The sequence below is a fragment of the Marmota flaviventris genome, chromosome 8 (genome assembly GCF_047511675.1).
Source record: "Marmota flaviventris isolate mMarFla1 chromosome 8, mMarFla1.hap1, whole genome shotgun sequence".
Lineage (NCBI taxonomy): Eukaryota > Metazoa > Chordata > Mammalia > Rodentia > Sciuridae > Marmota > Marmota flaviventris.
In genome coordinates, this window is record NC_092505.1 from 134,155,716 (window position 1) to 134,175,858 (window position 20,143).

Sequence of the window (20,143 nt, forward strand, 5' to 3'; positions counted from 1 at the left end):
CACAGGTTCCTATGATACTGGCATCCACCTACAGAAAAATCATTTCAAAGACCACCTGCTCCACAGCTTCAAGGGACACTTGAACCACTGTCTCAAAGCCTTGACAAACAGCACTGTTTCATAGAGCCATGCTCAGGCAGCCCAAAATTTGAAGCTAGAGTCCCTCAAGTCAACATTCAGATACCCTTCCTCTTTAGAAATCATCTCACTAATTCCAATAATTTCCCACAAATTAGGCAGAAATAATTTTTTTCTGAAGCAAGCAGGGCCTGCTCTTATTTTGCCTGGAAAGTCCATTTTGGAACTGAGGGTATAACTCTGTGGTATAGCACATACTTATCATGTACAAAGCCCTAGGTTCAATCCCCAGCACCAAAAATAGCACATGTTCCTTTTTCCACTGAAAATGAAAGTCAAGAATTAGACACCCAAGAAACTCCTTTATTCAACTGCAACATGACTGCTGTTTTATTTGTAATTTTTAATTTTTATTTTTTTGCTGTGCTGAAGAAAGAACACAGGGCCTCACACATTGGGCAAGGGCTCTATCACTGAGCTAGACCCCTAACCACAGAAAATCAGATTCATCATAAGTCGGGTGTAGTAGCACACACCTGTAATCCCAGCAACCCAGGAAGCTAAAGCAGGAAAATCACAAGTTCCAGACCAGACTTGGCATTTTAGCAAGACTCTTTCTTAAAATAAAAAACAAAATGGGCCAGGGATATAGCTCAGTAATAAAGCCTCAGAACCACAAAAGATTTTTCAGTAAATAAAAATATTTACCATGTACCCATATCTACACTTCTACATGCCACTCCAACTAAAAGAAAACAAGTACCTGGGAGGTATCACTTGAGCCCACAAGTTCGAGACCAGCCTCAGTCAGGGCACATGCTAGGATGGGGCAATAAATCTGAAATCTTATTGCATCAGAAAATAAGGAAGTGATTGGGCACGGTGGCGCACACCTATAATCCCAGCTGCACGGGAGGCTGAGGCAGGAGTATTTAGAGTTCAAAGCAAGCTTCCGCAACTTGACGAGGAACTAAGCAACTCAGTCAGACCCTGTCTCTAAATTAAATACAAAAAAGGGTTGGGGATGTAGCTCAGTGGTTAAGCACCCTGAGTTCAATCCCCAGTATCAAAAAAAAGAAAAAAGAAAAAGTCAAGAGGGCTGGGGATGTGGCTCAAGCGGTAGCGCGCTCGCCTGGCATGCGTGCGGCCCAGGTTCGATCCTCAGCACCACATACAAACATGTTGTGTCCGCCGAAAAACTAAAAAAATAAATAAAAATATTTAAAAAAAAAAAGAAAAAGTCAAGAAGTACTCAAATAATAATAAGGACCCTCAAAAGAACACAAGAGCCAGTCTCAAGGGGTTCCACTGACCAAACGTGGGACACTAGGCATCAAAATGAATACAGATAGGAATGTATAATACTGAACCAAATGTTATACATTAAGCAAATCAATGAGTAATTAAGGTGGAACATAAGAAAACTCTTCCTTAGATTAAGATGACACTAATTCCAATATAGGAGGAATGATAGCCTTAGAAGCATCATTAGATGCTGAAGTAGAGTCTCAGAAAATTTACAATCAGGAAATTTACAATCTCATGTATTCCCCCTATGTGACTTAATTAAAAAGGAAAAAAATAGGGGCTGGGGATGTGGCTCAAGCAGTAGCGCGCTCGCCTGGCATGCGTGCGGCCTGGGTTCGATCCTCAGCACCACATACAAAGATGTTGTGTCCGCCGAAAACTAAAAAAAATAAATATTAAAATTCTCTCTCTCCCTTTAAAAAAAAAAAAAGGAAAAAAATATTCACTTTACAGTGGAGAAAACTGCAAGGCACCTCTCCTCCTCAATGAGAGCTGATCATAAGAACAAATCAGTGCCTGGCTCTATGATAGGCAACCATATGGGGCTACAGATATGTTGCTGAAACAAATAAGGAAATCTGAATGTGGACTGTAGATTATAATGTTATATCAACATTAAATTTCCTGATTTTGATAGCTACACCATGGTTACATAAAACAATGTTCTCATTCTTAGGAAATACACAACTGAATATTCAGGAATAAAAGGAGGGCTGAGGCTGAGGCTGAGTGGTAGAGGCTTACATAAAGCCCTGGGTTCAATGCCCAGTACATGGTGGCTGGTAGTGGAAGGGGGACAATAAAAGAATAAAGAGGTATGATGTCTGCCAATTACTTACAGATGGTTCAGGAAAAAAAATTACAGATAGGAAAGACAGAAGGACAAAGCAAAATGTAAACAAATCGTGAACCTAGGTAAAGAATACTTAGGAACGCCTTGAATTATTCAACTTTCCTATAAATTTGAAGCTATACCCCAAAAAGTTACAAAAATATAAATATAAGTTACCCCTCCAAAAGTCATAAAAAATATAGACATAAAATGGAAAAAAAAAGTAGTAAGAGGGAAATGGGGCAAGGTCCAACACCCACCTTGGGACCTCCCCAAAAGCACAGGGTTACTTACCAACAGTTGTAAAGCAAAGTCTACAGTTGAGCTCTGTATACCATGATTACCTATATAACCCTTGTCCTACCACTCACCTGAACACCCCAATGCTTATCCACTAGGATTCTGAGTTTTAGGAACCAAACCTTTAAATAGTACTATTCACACATATATCCTACCATGACCCTAAGCCCTTCAAGTTTATGAGGGGAAACATTTTCCTCTGGAAGCACTATAAAAACAAAATATACAATAAAAGGATTTTGTTTGTTTTAAAAGTAACCTGAGTTATAATAGAAGAAAATGTCACACTGGAGTCTGAAATTACTACATCATGCTGTTTGCTTTAGATTAAAAATAGTTTAATTTTCCCTTCCCAAGAGCCTTCACTCCTGGAGGGGGAAAAACAAAACCAAAAAAAAACCTAGACCAGATCATCACCAAGTTGAGAGGTGCCGGAGCTAAAGGAAAGACACAGGCAAGTAGAATGCAGTATTTGCCAGTCAGCCTCACAATGATACCATCAGTTGTCTGTCCTTTCCTATAACTTAATTAAAGTAATTCACAGAGTGTGTGATGGCACAAACCTGTAATTCTAGCTACATTAAGTTCCTCAGGAGGCTGAGGCATGAGGATAGCAAGTTTGAGCTCAGCCTGGGCAACTCACTAAGACCCTGTCTCAAAATAAAAAAATAAAAAGGATTGAGGATGTAGCTTAGTGGTAGAGCACCCGAAGTTCAAACCCTGGTATCACAAATCAATCAATCAGAGAAAGAAAAGAGCCAGGCTTAGTGAGGAGGCTGAGGCAAAAAGACTATAAGAGCCCAGGATAGCCCCAACAACATAAAAGAAAAAAAAGAAAAAAGTTTGAATTCAAATTTTAAATTTCTGTACAATAAAGAAAACCATTAAAAAGTTAAAAGCCAGGCATGGTAACCAGTACCTATAATCCCAACTGCTCAATAGCCTGAGGCTGGAGGATCACTTGAGCCTAGGAATTCAAGATGAGCTTGGACAGTACTTAAAAAGTAAGTATTCCCAGTACTTTAAGAAAGAAAAAAGAAAAAAGTCTGTGTCTAGTGTGTGTTGGCACTGGGATTTGAACTCAAGGGCACTCTACCACTGAGATACATCCCTAGCCCTTTTTTTTTTTTTTTTTTTTAGAGAGAGAGAGAATTTTTTTTTTTTGGAATATAATATTTTTTTATTGGTTGTTCAAAACATTACAAAGCTCTTGACATATCATATTTCATACATTAGATTCAAGTTGGTTATGAACTCCCAATTTTACCCCAAATACAGATTGCAGAATCACATCGGTTACACATCCACATTTTTATATAATGCCCTATTAGTAACTGTTGTATTCTGCTACCTTTCCTATCCTCTACTATCCCCACTCCCCTCCCATCTTCTCTCTCTACCCCATCTACTGTAATTCATTTCTCTCCTTGTTTATTTTCCCATTCCCCTCACAACCTCTTATATGTAATTTTGTATAACAATGAGGGTCTCCCTCCATTACCATGCAATTTCCCTTTTCTCTCCCTTTCCCTCCCACCTCATGTATCTATTTAATGTTAATCTTTTCTTCCTGCTCTTCCTCCCTGCTCTGTTCTTAGTTGCTCTCATTATATCAAAGAAGACATTTGGTATTTGTTTTTTAGGGATTGGCTAGCTTCACTAAGCATAATCTGCTCTAGTGTCATCCATTTCCCTGCAAATTCCATGATTTTGTCATTTTTTAGTGCTACGTAATACTCCATGGTGTATAAATGCCACATTTTTTTTATCCATTCATCTATTGAAGGGCATCTGGGTTGGTTCCACAATCTAGCAATTGTGAATTGTGCTGCTATGAACATCGATGTAGCAGTATCCCTGTAGTATGCTCTTTTAAGGTCTTCAGGGAATAGTCCGAGAAGGGCAATAGCTGGGTCAAATGGTGGTTCCATTCCCAGCTTTCCCAGGAATCTCATACTGCTTTCCAAATTGGCCGCACCAGTTTGCAGTCCCACCAGCAATGTACAAGAGTACCCTTTTCCCCACATCCTCTCCAGCACTTGTTGTTGTTTGACTTCATAATGGCTGCCAATCTTACTGGAGTGAGATGGTATCTTAGGGTGGTTTTGATTTGCATTTCTCTGACTGCTAGAGATGGTGAGCATTTTTTCATGTACTTGTTGATTGATTGTATGTCCTCCTCTGAGAAGTGTCTGTTCAGGTCCTTGACCCATTTGTTGATTGGGTTATTTGTTTTCTTATTGTTTAATTTTTTGAGCTCTTTGTATACTCTGGATATTAGGGCTCTATCTGAAGTGTGAGTAGTAAAAAATTTGTTCCCATGATGTAGGCTCCCTATTTACCTCTCTTATTGTTTCTCTTGCTGAGAAAAAACTTTTCAGTTTAAGTAAGTCCCATTTGTTGATTCTTGTTATTAACTTTTGTGCTATGGGTGTCCTATCAATAGACTTAAAGATAAGAACCATATGATCATCTCAATAGACGCAGAAAAAGCATTCGACAAAGTACAGCATCCCTTTATGTTCAAAACACTAGAAAAACTAGGGATAACAGGAACTTACCTCGACATTGTAAAAGCTATCTATGCTAAGCCTCAGGCTAGCATCATTCTCAATGGAGAAAAATTGAAGGCATTCCCCCTAAAATCTGGAACAAGACAGGGATGCCCTCTATCACCACTTCTATTCAATATAGTTCTTGAAACACTGGCCAGAGCAATTAGACAGACGAAAGAAATTAAAGGCATAAAAATAGGAAAGGAAGAACTTAAATTATCACTATTTGCGGATGACATGATTCTATACCTAGAAGACCCAAAAGGGTATACAAAAAAACTACTAGAACTAATAAATGAATTCAGCAAAGTGGCAGGATATAAAATCAACACGCATAAATCAAAGGCATTTCTGTATATCAGTGACAAAACTTCTGAAACGGAAATGAGGAAAAACACTCCATTCACAATATCCTCAAAAAAAATAAAATACTTGGGAATCAACCTAACAAAAGAGGTGAAAGATTTATACAATGAAAACTACAAAACCCTAAAAAGAGAAGTAGAAGAAGATCTTAGAAGATGGAAAAATATACCCTGTTCATGGATAGGCAGAACTAACATCATCAAAATGGCGATATTACCAAAAGTTCTCTATAGGTTTAATGCAATGCCAATCAAAATCCCAACGGCATTTCTTGTAGAAATAGATAAAGCAATCATGAAATTCATATGGAAAAATAAAAGACCCAGAATAGCAAAAGCAATTCTAAGCAGGAAGTGTGAATCAGGCGGTATAGCGATACCAGATTTAAAACTATATTACAGAGCAATAGTAACAAAAACAGCATGGTACTGGTACCAAAACAGGCGGGTGGACCAATGGTACAGAATAGAGGACACAGAGACTAATCCACAAAGCTACAACTATCTTATATTTGATAAAGGAGGTAAAAGCATGCAATGGAGGAAGGATAGCATCTTCAACAAATGGTGTTGGGAAAACTGGAAATCCATATGCAACAAAATGAAACTGAATCCCCTCCTCTCGCCATGCACAAAAGTTAACTCAAAGTGGATCAAGGAGCTAGATATCAAATCAGAGACTCTGCGTCTGATAGAAGAAAAAGTTGGCTCCGATCTACATATTGTGGGGTCGGGCTCCAAATTGAGAGAGAGAATTTTTTAATATTTATTTTTTAGTTTTCGGTGGACACAACATTTTTTATTTTTATATGGTACTGAGGATCGAACCCAGCGCCGCCGCCCCCCCCCCCCCCACACACACACACACACGCCAGGCGAGCACGCTACCACTTGAGCCATAAACCCAGCCCCCAGCCCTTTTTATTTTGAGGCAGGGTCCTGCTAAACAGCCCAGGCTTGCCTTGAACTTGTGATCCTCCTGCCTCAGCCTCCTGAGTAGCTGAGATTACAGGCATGTGTCACTACACCCATCTATTTTTATTTCATTCTCAAATAGTATCATATACTTCATAACTGTCCCTTTTCTTTGCTCATGACTGAATCTAAGGCTTCACCACTGGGTTACCCACCCCAGCCCTGCTCCTTTTTTAAACTGATTAGAACTGGGAGTCCTAAGCCCCTGTGAGGCTCCACCTCACTTGCTTCTGCCTTTGTGTGGCACATTCAAGTATTTACGTATCTTGCAAGTTCTGCTCTCAGTGGTGCTCTCTCACCTTATTCTTACGTTCTTCTGGGAACAAATCTGAGGATAAAAATCCTACATGTGGGCTAGGGCTGTGGTTCAGCTGTAGAGCACTCACTTAGCATGTGCGAGGTCCTAGGTTTGATCCTCAGCACCACATAAAAATAAATAAGTGAAATAAAGGTATTGTGTCCAACTATAACTAATAAATAAATATATTTTTTAAAAAAATCCTAGATGTGAAAATGCTGGGTCAAAGGATATTTACAGCCAGGTGCAACGGTACACACCTGTACTACCAGCTACTACAGAGACTAAGGCAGGAGAAGTACAAGTTTGAGGCCAGCCTCAGCAAATAAGCAACTTAGTAAAACCCTGTCTCAAAATAAAAAATAAAAAGGGCTTGGGTTAAAAAAAATCAAATGCCAAATGTATTCTCTGATACGAGGATGCTGATCCATAATGGGGATGGGGTTGGGGGAGCATGGGAGGAAACTTTTAGATAGGGCAAAGGGGAAGGAGGAGAAGGGAGGAAGCAGGGGGGGTAAAAAAGACAGTGGAATGAGATGGACATCATTAACCTAAGTACATATATGAAGACATGAATGGTGTGACTCCACTTTGTGTACAACCAGACTTGAAAAACTGTGCTCTATATGTGTACTATGAATTGAAATGTCCTATATAACAAATTAGAATAAATAAATAATAAAGATTTTAGGGCTGGGGATGTGGCTCAAGTGGTAGCTCACTCGCCTACCATGCGTGAGGCACTGGGTTCGATTCTCAGCACCACATAAAAATAAAATAAAGATATTGTGTCCACCTAAACACTAAAAAAAATAAATAAATATTTTAAAAAAGAGTAAAGCACCTCTGAGTTTAATCAGTACCAAAAAATAAATAAATAAATAGAATTTAAAATTTTTTAAAAGACCTGTGGGGGGATTGCTTAGTGTTATACAACCCTGGGTTCAATCAATCCCTAGTATCAAAAAACAAAAACAAAGGCTACGTACATTGGAATTGATACTGGCAAAATGCCTTCCAACATATACTCCCACCTAAAGATATGAATGACATTTCCCTTACTTTCATTAATACTGAGTTATTGTCAAACTCTTTCATCCATAACATGAAAAATGGGGGCTGGGGTTGTAGTTCAGTGGTAGAGCAATTGCCTAGTACATGTAAGGTCCTGGGTCCAATGCTCAGCAACACATAAAAATAAATGGGATAAAAGTATTAAAAAAAAAAAAAAAAAAAAACCACGAAATGGAAGAAGGAGGCAAGTGGGGCATATTGAAACAAGAAATAGCAGTTTGCCCTCCATGTATTGCTTGATTAACGGGTATGGTGGGCAACAGATGTCATAAATTCATCCTGAAAGTGAGGTACTTAATAGTTAGACAGCATGAGAACACAAGAGGGGGAGCTTCTGGGTGACTAATGAATCAAAACACAGCACTATTTTTCTAGTCAAACTTGAATACCTCAGAGGAAAACTGCTATCAAGAATGTATGGACTTGCCAGGCACAGTGGCACATACTTATAATTCCAGTGACTTGGGAGGCTGAGAAAGAAGGATCACAAGGATCCAGGCTGGGTAACTTAGCAACACTCTGACTCACAATAAAATAAAAAAGACCAGATAGCCAGGCACTGTGACACATACCTGTAATTCCAGATAAGGGGACTAAGGCAGGAAGATTGCAAGTTCAAGGCTATCCTCAGGCCTTAAGCAACTTAGTGGGACCCTGTCTTAAAATAAAAAATAAAAAGGGCTGGGGATGCAGCTCGGAGGTAAAATGTCTCTGGGTATGGGCTGGGGATGTGGCTCAAACGGTAGCGCGCTCACCTGGTATGCATACGGCCCGGGTTCGATCCTCAGCACCACATACAAAGATGTTGTGTCCGCCAAAAACTAAAAAACAAATATTGAAAAATTCTCTCTCTCTCTCTCTCTCTAAAAAAATATTTTTTAAAAAAAATGCCTCTGGGTTCAATCCCCAGTACCAAAAAAAAGGGGGGGGGGGGGGGGCTAGACTATAGCTCAGTGGTAGAGCAAGTGCAAGACCTCAGCACAAAAATAAAAGAATTTATGGGTTTTGTCTGGGGATGTAGCTCAAAGTAGGTGCTTCACTAGCATTCATGAGTCCCTGAGTTCAATCCCCTAGTCCCACAATTAATAACAACAATTTATAAGCTTATTATTCCAAATAATAAGGCATTTGTGATTCTTTTTGCAAGGGCCTCACTCACACTTGCTCCACCACTAAGCTACATCCCCAGCCCTATTTCATTTTTCCACATGGTTTTGCTCAGTTACCCACCTTGGCCTGCAACTTGCAATCAATCCTCTTAGAATCTAGAGAGTATTTTTACTCTCTAGAGTAAAAGTATTTTATTTTAGGTTCCCAAATCTAATCTTCATACTATAGTTCCACTGGTCTGAAAAACATTAACCATTACTAAATCATATGTCTAAATCTAACTCTGTTGCCTGTTATCCTTTGAATGATAGGCAGGGATGATGATAAAAGGAATGACAGGAGTCACACTCTTCAGGATCTTGGGACACTGGAGAAGGAATAATGTGTCCCATGAGAGTATCTGTACCTAGAACAGATAGCTATGTACCTAAACATATAAGTACCCATCATACCACTTTCACCTCTCATCTTTCTCTCTGATCAGTCTAACTTGTGCACATGAACAATTAACCCAACAGAAACTAGTACCTACAACAGAGTTTGACATTCCTACCACCAAAGCACAAAATATATCAAACTGAACACTTACGATTCAAGCATTTTACATGTAAATTATGCTTCAGTTTAAAAAAATAGTGACATCAATAAAATCAAACATTACTAGGTTATTAGGAGACTCAGTAAAATTTCTTTATTCATGTAAGAGATTTTCAAAGAGTGAGAAATGAGAAAACTCAGCCTCTGGCCTAGGATGATTTTGTGTGGGGCCTGTTACCTGTCAGTCACCCAAAAGGGACTCCTGAGGACCATTTCTGCTAGTCGATCATAAATATCATAGAACATCAGAGGAGGCCACACAGAAAACACACCTTAACTACAGCTTAACAAGCTCAATAACAAACCACAATTGTGGCTTTGATCTCTCCAAATTCTGGATAATCATTTATTTAAAAAGATTTTTTTTAGTTGTAGATGGACACAATATCTTTATTTTATTTTTTTACGTGGTGCCAGGGATCAAACCCAGTACCTCACACATGCTAGGCAAGCACTCTACCACTGAGCCACAATCATGGCCCTGGATAATCAATTTTTAAAGATAGTGATTTAAATCTCTCATACAGAAGAGTAAGCCCTCTCCCCTCACCACCCTGTTTGATGCTGGTAGTGTGACACTGAGCAGTTCCCAACATGCCCTGAAGCCTCTCAAGCCCTTCTTCCAAAAGGGCCCATGCGTCCCAGGCTCTGGAATTCCTGACATTCTGAAATTCCTTATGTCAGAAAACTTGGATTCAAAACAAGAAAACAAAACCTGGTCTAGAAGCTGGAGGTGTAGCTTAGGGGTAGAATATGTGCAAGGCTCTAGGTTTAATCCTTAGCACCACCAAAAACACACAAAAAACCTACTACCTTAGGCTTAAGCTACTGGGTAGGTGGACATACAAGATGCAAAACTCTGAATGTACCTGGCTTCAAAATTATTTAAAATCAAAGTAAATGACTTTTTATTTATTATTTTTTAGTACCAAGGATTAAACTCAAGGGCGCTTAACCACTGAGCCACATCCCCAGCTTTTTTTTTTTGGGGGGGGGGGGAAGACAGGGTCTTACTAGGTTGCTTACAGCCTGGCTAAATTGCTGAAGATGGCTTCAAACCTTTGATCCTCCAGCCTCAGCCTCCTGTGCTGCTGGGATTACAGGCATGTGCCATCACACCCAGCTAGTAAATAAAACTTCAAATGAAAAATAATAGCAAAACAAAGACACTTATATGTTAAAATATCCCATCCTATGAGGCAAATCTCTGTATCCAGAACTTGAGACTAGCAGCGAGGCCATGACCACAGCCCACAAAGCCTTCCCCTTATTCACCCAAACCACCTTGCCTAGAGTAGTTATGAGGAAGCTATGCCCTATATGGAGAAGCAAGAAGATCTTCTAAAATCTTTCTAACATGTTAAAAAGAAAAATCAGCAAAACAAAGGATTGGGGATGTAGCTCATGATTTAGTGCTTGCCTAGTAAGTACAAGGATCTGGGTTCCACTCCCAACACTACAAAGAAAAAGTTTGTAAAATGAAAAATAATAGGACAGAGTTAGAAGCAACCATTTAAATCACTGGGACTAACCTCTCATTTTATAGATTAGGAAATCAAGGCATCCATAGTTCCCCAGATGATGAGCAATCAAGCAGTATGAGAATCCCTCTTCCTAATCCTCAAACAACTTTTTCCAATCAAAACATTAGAAAACAAAAAGGGAAAGAAAGAGAGAAAAGCTGAAGAGGGGACAAGACAGGGGACAGATAATACAGGGCAAGAAAGCTGAAAGTTAGGAGAGGGGGGCAATGTGAATCAGGAGGAAGGAAGGGCCTTAAGAAGGGTTCAGTTCTGTGAACCCAACCCTATGAATCAGATCACAGGGGACCATCCAGGTTTCTCCTCTTCTAACACCTGTCACACCAGTGCTGAGGAGATTGGTTTGATGAGGATTGGTGGACTGGCCTCTCCTTAGGCCCCATGGCCCTCCACAAAATTAGTGTTCTAGATACTATCATGAGCAAAGTACATGACAAGAGAAAGACAGCATGCCTGAAAAAAAGACTCAAACCACTTCCAGCCTTACCAAAGGAACTAAACCTGAAGCTGATCCAAGGCTTTGGATCCAGGTGCTAGCTCACAGGAAATAAAAGAAAAAGCTACCAAGAAATACTAACTCTGGGCTGTAGGGAATTCTTCAGACTTGGATTCTCTAGCAGACAATAAGGAAAAAGAACAGAAGAGGAAATTGTAAATTATAAAGACTTAAAAAAAATAATCGAGGTTAAGCCATGTGTGGTGGCATGCACCTGTAATGCCAGCAGTTCAGGAGTCTGAGGCAGAAGGATGGCAAGTTGGAGGCCAGTCTCAGCGACTTAGTGATTCTCAACGATTTAGCAAGATCCTATCTCAAAATAAAAAATTAAAAGGTCTAGAGATTTAGCTCAGTGGTAAAGTACCCTGGGTTCTACAGTCAGTCCAAAAAAAAAAAAAAAGGACGAGTTAGGAAGATTGAAAGTCAAAGCCAGCCTGGATAATTTAGCAAAACACCATCTCAAAATAAAATAAAACAGAAAATAGGCTGGGATATATGCAAGAGGCCCTGGATTCAATGCCCAATACAGCCAAAAAAAGAAAACATATATTTGATTAAAAAATACCTTAAAATGTACGTTGTAAATTACAAATAATCTTAATCCAGTTAGTTATCCATAATTTTTCATGGGTGTGAATTTCTTTTTTCTTTTTTTTGGTTCCACGGATTAAACCCAGGGGGTTCAAGCTCTGAGCCACAACCCAACCCCAGCCCCACCACCTTTTTTTTTTTTTTAAATTTTGAAACAGGGTCGGGGCTGGGGATGTGGCTCAAGTGGTAGCGCGCTCGCCTGGCATGCGTGCGACCCGGGTTCGATTCTCGGCACCACATACAAAGATGTTGTGTCCGCCGAAAATTTAAAAAAATAAATATTAAAATTCTCTCTCTCTCTCTCTCTCTTAAAAAAAAAAAAAAGAAAAGAAAAGAAAAAAAAAAAAACAAACAAACAGGATCTCCCTAAATTGCCTAGGGCCTCACTAAATTGCTGAGGCTGGCTTTGAACTTGCAATCCTCCTGAGCAGCTGTCATTACAGGCGTGCATCACCACGCCCAGCATCATGATTGTGAATTTCTATGCTTAGATACACACAGAACACATTAGGACACAGATTATACCAGCAGACTAGAATGGACATCACTATATACACCACTGGGTGTTTTGCTTTCTCCACCCCACATGTGAAGCTAATAAACCCACCAAAGTCAATAATCTCTTCACAATAATAAGGAATCTGGATTGTAGTACCTATGGTAAAAAATGGACTTACTTCCACACAGAGATTAATTCTGTTTCTACTGGGAACCTACTCAGCTCCAATACAATGGACTTCTCTCCCCTGCCAGTTCGGTTCTGCCCCACTCTCCTATCAGAGGAGTTAGAGAGGGCATTTAGAGCTTATTATTAGTCCCTCTCCAGTGGTATATATGATTCTTTTATCTGATAAAAATCAATAAGTTCTACCCTCCTAGGCACAAAAGTCAAGAGATTAAACATCTCCCACTATCTGGAATTCATCTGGAGTCTTCACAGGGAAATCAGATCCCAGTTCCTCCCAACATGAAATCAGAAAATATGGTACCTTCATCACCTAGAGGCTAAAACCTAATTTTTATCCTTTAGAACAACAATTCTCTACTCAGAAGTTAGACACTGGTGTCTGTATCCTTGTCCTCCTTACACCCTGAGGCTCACCAAAATGCTCTGCGCTGAATTTGTCCCTCAAAGAGTCAGGAAGCTCCAAATAGTTCAGGTTTCAAGTTTCTAAGGAAAATGCTGACTACGTGGAGTAAGGTTCACACCTTCCATACTAAATTTAACCCATTGCTGGGCATAGTGGTGCCCATCTGTAATCCCAGCAACTCAGGAGGTTGAGGCGACAGAAGGATCTAAAGTTTGAGGTCAGTCTCAACAACTTAGTGAGGCCCTAAGCAACTTAGTAAGAATCTGTCTCAAAATAAAAAATAAAAAGGCTGGGTATATAGGGTAAAGCACCCTGGGTTAAATCCCAGTACCAAAAAAAATTTTTAAATGAGGGGTTGGGAGCAATAAAGTGCTCACCTGCTCACCAACACTTTATCTGGCTGAGGCCCTAAATTCAATACCACCCAGCGGCAGCATAAGAAGGGGGGGGGGGGGGGGACATTACAAAAATCAGAGAGCAAACAAATTACAAGTATCATCCTCCAGAACACTCCTACACAACAGGGCAGCATGTTAAGAAGCAACAACTTGCTGGTCTCCCATTTCCTCACCCAATGACCAAAGCAGACCGGACAGAGAGGCCACAGCACAGAACTGACACTGAAATCACAATGGGCCCCATTCTCCCTAGAAGCCCATAGCAGGATGGAAGAAGGGAGGCCAGGACATTCCTCCGCCTCCTCACACAGAGATAAAGGGCACAGGCAGCCTGGGGCATATGACGCCTACACAGGAAGAAAGTTATCATCTTTTCCAAATGTTAGAACCAAAAGGAGACCCCACCTCCCCCACCCAAAATAGAAGGGTAACCTAAGGTGCATCTGATTGAATCAGGTAGCTTAGATGGCACACACAGGAGATTCCTCTCATCAGCAATATCCAACTAGAAGAGAAAAAAATCTCAGGGCTTTGAGAAGCTAGGGAACTCTCTACAGGCCCTATCAGCGCAAGGCTGGCACTGCAAGCAAAAATATCAACTTCTGCTAAGGATTTTTTCCCTACACCAAGGACTCCAGTCACTTTCTAAATCACTTTTTTGAAACCAAATATTTTCAGACTGGTAAACTCAGTGTTTTAGGTGTATATTACTGAACCTTCCAAGAAAATATTCAGATGTGGTGGTACAAGTAAGCAGAAGCAAATCTAGTAGCACAAACCCAGAGCAGCAAAGAGTGAAATAGGAATCCTACTGTTATCTATTTATGACTTTAATGAAATCTATTTTTAGATCTTTAATAAAGAGTTGCTGTTCTAGTCTCCTCCTACTAAATTTCTCCAGTCAACTTAATCTTTCCAATATTGCTTAAAAGTCTAAAAATATAAAGGATACTTTTCAGTTAGGCATGGTGGCACACGTGTATAATCCCAGTTATTCAGGAAGCTGAGACAGGAGGATCTCAAGTTCAAGGCCAGCCTCAGCAACTTAGTAAGAGAATCAAAGAGCTTTTTTTTTTACTATTTACTTTTTTTTTTTTTTTTTTACTTTGTCTCAAAGTAAAAAATAGAAAGGGCTGGAGACATACTTCAGTGCGAGAGCATCCTGGGTTCAATTCCCAGTACTATCCAAAAAACACACACACACACACACACACACACGTATATAAAATATATATAAAATATATATCAATCATACCTCGCATCCTTATTTTTCCCTAGACCCAGAGTCTACCCTATTCAAGAGCCATTCAGCAAATTACTCCACTATAAAAAAACTGCAGGGGCTGGGGCTGTAGCTCAGTGTCGGAGCTGGCAGGCGTGAGGCACTGGGTTCAATCCTCAGCACCACATAAAAATAAACAAATAAAATAAAAGCATTGTGTCCATCTACAACTACCAAAAAAAGAAAAAAAAAAGGCCATCACCAGAGGTAGCCACTAGACTTGGGACAATAACCAAAATGAAGTTATTTAAAAAAAAAAAATTGCAGTAAACAAGTCTGCCTGAGGTCAAGGTGGATCTGAGTGCAAAGACAATCTACCATCCCAAGAAGTAGTAGGCACAGGACATTTATAGTAATAAGATTAATGCTTATGGAAATATTCCATAGTGAAATCAAGGCCCCCAAAATGGATGGTGTCCCAGGATCTGATTAATATCCAAATAAAAAGGAAATGCTATTTAGAATTCCATCATTGGCTACAGCATTTTTCTTGGCAAAAACTGGCTTGAGAGGGGCTGGGGCTGTGGCTCAGTGGTACTGCACTTACCTGGCATGTGTGAGACTCAGGGTTCAATTCTCAGTACCACGTATAAATACATAAATAAAATAAAGGTCTATCATCAACAACAACAAAAACTAGCTACAGAATCAACCCAGACCTGAAAAACAGTAGAACTAATTAAGAAAGGTATTTATGACAACCAAGACAGAACTGGTTCATTTCTGCCCTAGATAACCTTGGAATCTTAAGCAATCCCCTGTCAACCTCTGGGATGCCTGGAGGTGGAAGATACTTCCTGCACAGTGAAGAGGCAAAAACAGAGATAACCAGAATACTTGCAAAATCAAACAAGAAGAATGTTTTCAAATTCCATTATTCAGTTTCAATGCATATGTATCAATTAGTACAAAGAATTCTGTAAAAGGAATTTCCCACACTTCATGTACAAAAACAACTTCCATAGAAATGAAAAGCAAACACCAAAATATGGAACCAAGATGGGCACTGGCTACTGCTTCCCTGAATATAATAGATCCTTCCAGTGTTTCACTTGTCCTTGAGCTCTCCTTCAACTGGTACACTCCCCTAAAGGCCGTAACTGCCTCAAGAAGAATGGATCTGTGCACATGTCCCCAACGGCAGGCAACACTGAGACTCAGTCTCTATGTGACTATAAAAATAAAAAATCAGAGGGCACAGTGGCACATGCCTGTAATCCCAGCAGCTCAGGAGGCTGAGGTAGGAGGATCACAAGTTCAAAGATGGCCCCAGCATAAGCAAGGCACTTTGCAAGTCAGTGAGACCCTGTTTCTAAATAAAATAAAAAATAGGGCTGCAGATGTGGCTCAGTGGTAGAGTATCCCGAGTTCAATCCCTGGTAACCCCCTCCCAAAAAAAGAAATAAAAAAATCATACCCCTTTAGGAAGGAGAATTGGAAGTTAAAGGGATGGGTGGAAGAAAAAAATTTTTTCTTGTATAATCCTTCTGTACCTTTTAAGTTTGTACCATGTGTTGTATTTCCTATTTTTTTCCTAAATATTTATTTTTTAGTTATAGTTAGACACATAATATCTTTATTTCATTTTTATTGTGGTGCTGAGGATTGAATCCAGTGCTAGGCGAGCACTATACCACTGAGCCACAACCCCAGCCCTGTATTTCCTATTTAATAAAATAAAAAGTTGGGGCTGGGATTATGGCTCAGCGGTGGAGTGCTTGTCTTACGCGTGTGGGGCACTGGGTTCAATCCTCAGCACCACATAAAAAAGGTGAATCAATAAAATAAAGGTATTTATCCATCTACAACCTAAAAAAAATTAAAAAAGAAAGAAAGAAAGAAAAGAAAAAGTCTGGCTGGGTATGGTGGCACACTCCTGAAATCCCAGCAACTCAGGAGGCTAAAGCAGGAGGACTGCAAGTTCAAGGCCAGCCTCAGCAACTTAGTGAGGCCCTAAGCAACTCAGTGAGACCCTGTCTCAATATTACCCTATGTGCACATATGATTATACAACTGGTGTGATTCTACATGATGTCCAACCAGAAGAATGAGAAGTTATACTTCATTTACGTATCATATGTCAAAAAAATGTATTTCTATTGTCATGTATAACAAATTAGAACAAATAAAAGAAAATTCAAATTTCATAAGAAATAAAATCTCAAAAGTTTGTAAAATATATATATATATATATATATATATATTTTTTTTTTTTTTTTAAAGGGGGAGGCAGCTGCATATGTAGGTCAGTGATTAAATATCCTTGAGTTCAATCCTCAGCACAAAAGTAAAAAAATAAGTCTGGGAATGTAGCTCTATATATACATATTATTTAACAGAGTTTTCTCCCCACTATTACTGTTTTAAATGTCTGTGACTAATCATTTTGCCAAGTACATGATTATCCATCATGTTTTGCAGAAATATCTTTTTTTTTTTTTTTTTTCCAAATATCTTACCTCACCTCCTAGTGCTAGGCAGCTTTAAAAACTTTATCTTCCTGGAGAGCAGAGGCCCTGCAGGAAAAGAAGGAAGCAATATTGGTGAATGCCCACAACCAAAACAGAACTACACCACTGAACACCACCAAAAGAAGGAAATGTTACTTCAGTGTCCTGACTATACCAATTAGTCACACTTCTTTGTCAAAGGTCATAATTCTAAGAAAAATGTTTTCTGAACAATCCTTTCAAGACTAAAAATTATGAAGTTTCAAAGATATAAATTAATTCCTGTTTTATCCCAATAACTTGGGATTGAACCCAGGCAAGCTATATAAGAGAGCTACATATGAGACAGGGTCTCCCAAAGTTGCCAAGGCTAACCTTAACTGCGATTACAGTGCGCTATGCCAATATGTTTTATTTATTTATTTATTTCCCCCCCTCAATTCTTTTTTTTTTTAATTTATTTATTTCCCAATGTGTTTTAAACAATGTTATTTTTCCATTCTTTTTCTTTTTTTTTTCTTTTTTTTTTTTTTTTGAGACAGAGTGTTGTTTATGTTGCCTAAGCTCATCTTAAACATGTAAGCTCAAGTGATTCTATCCACTTCCCATCGTAAGTGCTGGAACTACTAGACAGTGATATTTTAAAAAACAACTAGCTTTCAAGCCGAGCATGGGTACAGCTGCTTGGAAGGCTGAGGCAGTAGGATCTCAAGTTCAAACTCAGTCTCAGCAACTTAACAAGGCCCTAAACAACTTAGCAGGATCCTATCTCAAAAAACATAAAAAGGGGGCTGGGGATGTGGCTCAAGCGGTAGCGCGCTCGCCTGGCATGCGTGCGGCCCAGGTTCGATTCTCAGCACCACATACAAACAAAGATGTTGTGTCCACCAAAAACTAAAAAATAAATATTAAAATTCTCTCTTTAAAAAAAAAAAAAAAAACATAAAAAGGGTTGGGGATGTGACTCAGTGGTAGAGTGCTTGCCTAACATTCATGAAATCCTGGGTTTGATCATCAGTACAAAAAAAAAAAAAAAGCTTTCAATCGCCAAAACAATTAGCTTAAGAAGTTATAACCTAACCAGGCTCAATGGTGCACACCTATAATCACAGTCACTTAGGAAGCTGAGGCAGGAGGGTCACAAATTCAAGGCCAGCCTGGGCAACTTAACAAGACATTGTCACAAAAATAAACAGAGCAAATGCCTGGTATGCACCACCAGCAACCCAGGAGGCTCAGGCAGGAGAATTCTAAATTCAAGGTCAGTATCAGCAAATTAGTGAGGCTCTGTCTCAAAAAAACTTTTTTAAAAAGGGCTAGGAAAGTGGCTCAGTAGTTAAGTGCCCCTGGGTTTAACCTGCTAGTGCTAAAAAATAAAAAAAGTGTTGGGGATGTAGTTCTTTGGCATTAAACCCTTAGGTTTACTCTCCGTACAAAAAAAAAAAAAAAGGTGTAATTGAGAAACAGCCTCAACACTATTAAATGTACCTCCTGACACGTAATATAAAGATATTCAGTTCTCCCTCCAGGTGCAGTGGCACATACCTGTAATTCCAGCAATTCAGGAGGCCAAGGCAGGAGGATTGCAATTTCAAGGCCAGCCTGGACAACTTAGTGAGACCCTGCATCAAAATAAAAAATAAAAAGGGCTGGGGATATAGCTCAGTGGTAGAGCACCTCTGAGTTTAATCCCCAGTACAGCCAAAATGAGAGAGAGAGAGAAAGAGAGAGTGTGTGTGTGTGTATTCAGCATACTACTAAAGCTTCATCCAAATTTTATCTCGTTTCATTCAAATTTTATTACAGATTGGCTTCACTAACTTTGCCATCCTCAATTTATGATCCTGTAAGAAAATCCTTCACTATCAAATCAAAGAAATAGAAAAACAGGAAAGCCTTTTCATTAAGGCTAAATTAAGCCTTCTGGCTGGTGTAATTTTGTAAACTACTCCAAGTCCCTATTTATAGAAATTGCTATTTGAGCAGTATTACTGACTAATGATCAGAGTGAAGAGAGATGATCAAGAGGCAAAGCAAGTTATGTGACTCTAAGAAAAACTGCCTTAATGCCCAAAGGTATGGACAAAGACCTATTGTGAAATGATCATTAATTTATTCACCACCACCTTATTCTAGGCCTGCAATGTCAATGAGGGAAAGGCAAAAGAAGGGGGATTAAGAAGCAAAGGCACAACAATCACAATGGCGCACACCTGTAATTCCAGCTATCCAGGAGGCTGAAGCAGGAGGACCACAGCTTGAGGCCACCCTCAGCAACTTAGTGAAACCATGTCTCAAAATAAAAAATAAAAATAAATAAAATAAAACAAAAAAGGCTGGGAATGATATAACTCAGTGGTACAGCACATGTGGGTTCAATCCCCAGTACCAAAAGAAAAAAAAAAACTGCAAAAGCATAACAAATAGAAAGGCATATATATGCTATTTTTTTTTAATATTTATTTTTTAGGTGTAGATGGACCCAACACAATACCTTTATTTTTATGTGGTGCTGAGGATCGAACCCGGGTCCCTTCTGTGCTAGGCAAGCACTCCACCGCTAAGTCACAATCCCAGCCCCTAGATATGCTATTTAAATGAAAGGAGAAAACTAATTCCTGAAAAAAAGGGGAAAAGACTTGAAGGTGCACATGGAAAAACATAGTATTAATTAATTACCACTTTTGAGTTCCTTTGAAGTTCAATATTCTCTTTTCAGTCCTCATCTGGGTCCTAATGTTCATACCATTTTTAATTTTCTGTGACACTCTGAAGGCTGTAGCCTGAAAGCAGTCACAGTCT

The 20,143-nt window shown here is 39.3% G+C and overlaps 2 protein-coding genes across 10 annotated transcripts in view; one reads left to right on the forward strand and one right to left on the reverse strand.

The window, feature by feature from the left end:
* Dag1 (dystroglycan 1) overlaps positions 1 to 20,143 on the reverse strand; it is a 62,590-nt gene that overhangs the window by 37,239 nt on the left and 5,208 nt on the right. For 5 of the 9 annotated variants that reach the window (XM_071615714.1, XM_027933652.3, XM_071615717.1 and 2 more), the window contains exons 2-3: positions 18,887 to 18,963; positions 17,351 to 17,407 (exon numbers count right to left, since the gene is read on the reverse strand). The exons of 2 other annotated variants lie outside the window; for them this stretch is intronic. The gene's annotated coding sequence lies outside the window, so the exon portion shown is untranslated. Of the gene's footprint in view, positions 1 to 17,350; positions 17,408 to 18,886; positions 18,964 to 19,554; positions 19,727 to 20,143 lie in introns of those variants that run through there. 2 more of the 9 variants (XM_071615716.1, XM_071615718.1) reach the window with 2 other exon arrangements.
* The window catches only part of LOC139706680 (uncharacterized), a 49,028-nt gene continuing 36,919 nt past the window's right edge, over positions 8,035 to 20,143 (forward strand). Inside the window, exon 1 of the mRNA XM_071614944.1 lies at positions 8,035 to 8,070. Coding sequence (XP_071471045.1) covers positions 8,035 to 8,070 — 36 coding nt within the window. The remainder of the gene's footprint in view (positions 8,071 to 20,143) is intronic.